The 5,489-nt window shown below is 45.0% G+C and overlaps 1 protein-coding gene across 1 annotated transcript; it reads left to right on the top strand.

The window, feature by feature from the left end:
• Positions 1-1,771: 1,771 nt before the first annotated feature.
• LOC128301755 (polypeptide N-acetylgalactosaminyltransferase 3) lies at positions 1,772-4,976 on the top strand. Its single transcript, XM_053038377.1, has 4 exons — positions 1,772-2,165; positions 2,232-3,264; positions 3,342-3,443; positions 3,518-4,976. Exons 1-4 carry the CDS (start codon positions 2,035-2,037, stop codon positions 4,244-4,246), a joined length of 1,995 nt encoding a protein of 664 aa, XP_052894337.1. The 5' UTR covers positions 1,772-2,034; the 3' UTR covers positions 4,247-4,976.
• The last annotated feature ends 513 nt before the right edge of the window (positions 4,977-5,489 follow it).

The following is a 5,489-nucleotide window of genomic DNA, read 5'->3' as shown; positions in this document are numbered from 1 at the left end:
CGCAACGTGATGCAACACCACACTCGCGTTGTACGCTAGTAACACGTGAGGGTTCGAGGCGAGTTTGTGTGTGCGAGCAGTTTAAATGACAATTTATTCGCTTTCGGCGTTCCGCGCACTATATATCACAGACCTGATGTGTCACAGTAAAACTTAATTAATCTAACACATCGACATCATCATCACCGCAGACACTTCCGATTCCGAACCGACGGGAGACGGTGCTACATCACCGGAGATTACCTTTCGTTTTGCGCAGTAGTGACACGTAAAAATGTTCCCCCAAATGTTCCGAGCGGTGCTGGAGCAGATTGCTGAAGCATGTACCTCACCGAGAAGGGTAGAAGGAGTTGCCCTAGGACGAGCTTCTCGAGGCGCGTAATGTATCTCTCATCAATAAAAGAGTTGATGCACAACCGTGCTGCTGCTTGCTAACACTTTCAGCGACAACACCGGTTTGCACCACACGTAATGCAAGTAAAACAACACATCAGGCAACACAGCAACACGCTAAAACATCCCTCCTGCTGTGATGATGAACGAAGGGAGAAAGCACCTCACGACACATCAGGTGGACATGTAACAGGACTGTTGACTTTCGCTCCACCGACCGATAGAAGACTTTGGGCGACGAAAACAATAACAAAAAAAGCCCACTGAAGCACCACACGCACCAACCCGTAAACACCGTACACGCAGGGTTGCCTATTTCCCCTCTGCCGGTGCCGGGAGATCTTTGGAACTTGGGAGCTGGGAAGGCAACGGAACTGGGCGTCCGCGTCTTTCTACGGCAACGTACGAACGTTGAATGACGTCGACCGAGTCACGCGTGGCCCGTTTCGTTGGCATATACTAACCAATACACCGCACAAAACCCGAATGCAATGCTAACAAATGCCGGCAAAATTCACTATTCATCACCTCAATCACACACACACAAACACTGCGGCTCATGAGAAGGTTGGAAAAATGCGCAATTGAAATATTAAGTAACTTTCGGGGGAAAAAATAATTACGATTGCGAAATCAATGTGCGAAGGTATTTGGAATCTGCGTTTGCTCTATATTTACATTATTAATTTCCGTAAAGGTTTCGCGAAAACAATGCTACGTTCATTAGACGCTTTTCTCCCTCCGTCGATACAAAAGCTTCCGAATCCGGCCAAGAGCTTTTACTCAGAAATGAACGCCGATGATGACGTTCAGCGGGGATTCGTTTACAGATGAACTACGGTTGATTTTCCAACCCCACCTGCAGGGACCGCTCGTAGTTGGTTCGGAAAATCTTTGAATGGGCATGACGTAGTACCAAAAAGGGAATCGACCGACCGTAATCAAGTCCGCTCGTAAGGTTTCACGGGATTTTGGCGCATGTATGTTGGAGCTTACGTTTTGCTGAAATTTTGCGCTTTTTGGTTCATTGTACTGCCACCGGGATGGGGGCGCATGGTACTGGGAGATACCAGATGTTTACAATTGGTTTGATTTAATTTTAGCATCTAAAGGATATTTTTTATCAACAAACAAGTAATGAGTCTAATCGAAGATGGAAAGGATGATGGAAGGATGGGAGGTTAGGATTTTTACGAAAAAATGGTTGTAACTAAAAAAGTTTCGTTGGTTAAAATAAAAAAAATCAATTAAATTGTGCCTTTTCAATCATTTTTTATCGAATGCGGATCGACAAGAGACAACAGAGCGACTAAAAGATTTGGAGAGTATTCTTTTGAAACCCATGCGGTTTTCCCACAGTGCGCATTCGGAAGCGTTTCAAGTTGAAGCGTTTCGGCCGAAGCGTTTTTGCCTTCACCGACGTATTGTTTATGTGTCAAATTGGTCGACATAAAAATACATCAGCAAAACAACAAATTACACAAAGATGTTACAAAACTTAGCTCACGTTTTATTCCTGTAACCATTCCGTAGTTTTTAGCATTAGTTATTACACCGCACAGTACTTACATAAGTGTTAATCGAAGACAGTGAAACGGGTTGGGGATTGTATTTTAGGTTGGCAAGTGGTGCGGCTTAACGATGATGTTCCGGCTGCGAGTAAAGATTTTCTACGTCTACATCATCATTTCGTTCGTGTTTAGTGTGTATTTGTTTTATTTGATCTCTAAATATTCGTTCGAAAAGTTTATCAACTACCATCGACATGTGAGGTAAGCAAGATTGGCATTAACTCATCATCAATCGATAGCTTACAGCAGAATCCTGTCTTTTTCCAGGAGCAACAAATTCCCCGACCGTCCACGGATACCGCAGATCGTAGGGCACTACGTGGGCGTCGGAACGGTGGGGAACCTGTCGAAAGATTTCATGAACACGAACAACTTCGATCCGATACCGGGCGTGGGCGAGCATGGAGATCCGGTCGTAATACAGGCAAAGGATCTGCTGAAGATGCAACAGTTGTTTCAGATCAATCGATACAATCTGCTCGCCAGCGACCGGATCGCTCTGAACCGGAGCCTGCAGGATGTGCGGAAACCGAAATGTGTTTCGAAGCAGTATCCCGCCAAGCTGCCAACCACTTCGATCATCATCGTGTTCCACAACGAGGCATGGTCGGTGCTATTGCGCACGGTGTGGAGTGTTATCAATCGCTCACCGAAAGGGCTGGTCCGGGAGATTCTGTTGGTGGATGACGCTAGCGATCGACGGTTTCTCAAGCACGAGCTCGATAACTACGTCCAGAAGCTTCCGCTCTCCGTCACCATACTGAGGTTAAATCAGCGCGAAGGTCTCGTGGCGGCAAGGCTGCTAGGAGCAAGGATGGCGACGGGCGATACGCTTACCTTTCTCGATGCGCATTGCGAGTGTTCACCGGGCTGGCTGGAACCACTGCTTGCCCGGGTGCAGGAAAATCCCAAAAAGGTGGTCTGTCCGGTGATCGATATCATTTCGGATGATAACTTTTCGTACATCAAAAGCTTCGAGTTTCATTGGGGTGCGTTTAACTGGCCGCTGCACTTCCGGTGGTACGCGTTGAGTGATGAAGAGCTGGCCGAACGTCGAAAGGACACCACAACGCCCTTCCATACGCCGGCAATGGCGGGCGGATTGTTTACGATCGATCGGAAGTACTTCTTCGATATCGGTGCGTACGATGAGCGGTTGAAGATTTGGGGCGGCGATAATTTGGAGATGTCCTTCCGGGTGTGGCAGTGTGGGGGTGAGGTTGAGATAGCACCATGTTCACATGTTGGCCATCTGTTTCGTAAAAGTTCGCCGTACACTTTTCCTGGCGGCGTTAGTGGGGTGAGTAGATCGAAAGAGTTTTAGAATGAAGTGAAGTGGATGAAAAATTCTAACGAATAATGTGTCATTTGCTATAGATTCTCAACGAAAATCTGGCCCGTGTCGCTCTAGTATGGATGGATGATTGGGCAAAGTTTTTCTTCAAATTTAACAAGGGTACAGAGGAGTTCAAAAGCTTGGTAAGACCTGAGAACTTTTGTTGGAAAGCGTAGACTGCAGTTAATTTATGACCATACTAAACTTTCTTTTGCAGAACGTGTCAAATCGACTTGCGCTTAAACGCACCCTTAACTGTAAATCATTCGATTGGTACCTGAGGCGTGTGTGGCCACAAAACTTCTTCCCGGCACCGAACAAATTTTTCGGTCGCATTCAACCGATCGACCTCACGTCAACGTTCGACTACCAGGAGTACCTCACGCTGATGAAGAAGATAAATCTCATTATTAAGAATCTGAATCCAGAGCTCAAGTGGAAGTTTCTGATCAAATACCTCACGGAGAATGTGAAACGGATCGGTGACTCGATGAAGGCGGCCAAACACAGTCCGTACTGTTTGCACAAGCCGAAAACGAACACGGCCGTCAATCAGCCGTACGGGCAAGCGTATCTGCAAAAGTGTTCGTTGCTGATCAACGTGCTGGACGAACAGTTCGTTATTGATGATTATGGCCGTATCATGACGGACGAAGGGATCTGTTTGGATTCGTTCCGGAAGACCAGTATCGATGGGGAGGAAATAGTGGAGGGTACGCGAAAAATTAAGATGGTTACCTGTGGCAGCCAGAAACCGAACCAACGCTGGGTGTATGAAACGGACACGTACCATCTGAAGAATATTGGCGAAGATTCGGAATGTCTTGAGCGGAGTGCGACGCTGATCAGGGAAGATGGGGAGGATAAGTATGAACTGTTTCTCGGCCCATGCGATGTGCGGAACGAGCTGCAGAAGTGGATGCTCTTTCCGGTCGCTTGGAAGTGAGAGGACGAGTAAGAGAGCGTTCTACAAAATTCCTAGCTTCCGAAATACTAGTCCGAGTTAGTAACACCTCGCTCAGGATACGCGTAAATCAGACTTTCTCCTATCCCTCTCTTCTTCTAGAACGTCCGTGTGTAGTTTACTACGATTATCAACAAAGGATTTCAACCGATATCAATGCGTTTCTTTCAACCTCATCCTTTCTCCACTAGTTAACAAGAGCAATTTAAACGTTAGTGTGTAATGTTAAGTAAACGGAAGCTCCCAGTTCGGTGCCGAAGAGAAAGTAGGGTTACGATTTCTAGATCCGGCAAGGGTTCGTGTTCCATGTTATGTGGCAATCTTTCAAATACCCAGCTAGTTTTGTAAGGCAACGTACGGTATTTCATACAGTAAGATAAAATGTGTAGCTTAATGTTTTTGGTACCTTTACCCAGGGGAAGAATGAATGATCGGACACGGCAGTATTAGGTGTATCTATCGGTGTTCATGTTTTCCAGCTTGTACTTACAGTGTTCGCCTTTGTTTTCTATCGCTCACTTGAAAAGACTTATTAGCTGTGTTAGGATTGTTTTGTCATCTTCGGTGCCCTTTTCCCCCGTCGTCTCGTTAGGATTATATAATTTGAAACTGTGATATTGTGAGTATAGCCAGCGGAAGAATACACAAAAACCCCGCTGCGGCAAATGACAAAACTTAACGCTCAAATATAAATAAATAATTTCTAATACAAACCTTCACAAAAAAAGTCGATCGAAACCCAACTGTGTTAACATCGTCCGAAAGCCGAATGCGTGTTTCAATCTATTTGTGCATGATATTTATTCTCGCATGATTTTCGCTTCACTACAGTAACGGTAATAGGTTCTACATATACATGTACAAAGAGAAGTAGCTTATTTACTAAAGCGCGTCGTGGTGATTTTTGTAATTTGTTTTTTGAGTTTTACATTATTCTTATATAAAAAAAACATGAAAAACAGCGTAATAATAATGGTATGCGGCTAAAATAGGGCGTCATGTGTGGATGGTGTTACTTTGCGCAAAGTAAGCTGAAGTAAATCAAATAAACTAAAGAGAAACGCTAGAAACGCTTCAAAACAGTAAACTAAAAGAAAGAGAAGGAAAACTACACCTACAAAGAAACAATGGGCAGGAATGTCAAGATAAAAGAAAGATGGCGTACAGTATTAGGTGGTGGTTGGTGGTGTACTACGCGGCTTGGTTTGTTGAGTAGCATTTTGCT

This window comes from Anopheles moucheti, chromosome 3 (assembly GCF_943734755.1).
Source record: "Anopheles moucheti chromosome 3, idAnoMoucSN_F20_07, whole genome shotgun sequence".
In the NCBI taxonomy this organism is placed as follows: domain Eukaryota; kingdom Metazoa; phylum Arthropoda; class Insecta; order Diptera; family Culicidae; genus Anopheles; species Anopheles moucheti.
This window is presented reverse-complemented; position numbering and strand designations above follow the sequence as displayed.

What these genes read in the sequence shown, in the direction of transcription:
- LOC128301755 (XM_053038377.1), top strand. Translation starts at nt 2,035, where the DNA reads ATGATGTTCCGGCTGCGAGTAAAGATTTTCTACGTCTACATCATCATT. An exon ending in AACTACCATCGACATGTGAG is followed by an intron (nt 2,166 to 2,231) that starts GTAAGCAAGATT and finishes GTCTTTTTCCAG; the next exon opens with GAGCAACAAATTCCCCGACC. An exon ending in TTCCTGGCGGCGTTAGTGGG is followed by an intron (nt 3,265 to 3,341) that starts GTGAGTAGATCG and finishes CATTTGCTATAG; the next exon opens with ATTCTCAACGAAAATCTGGC.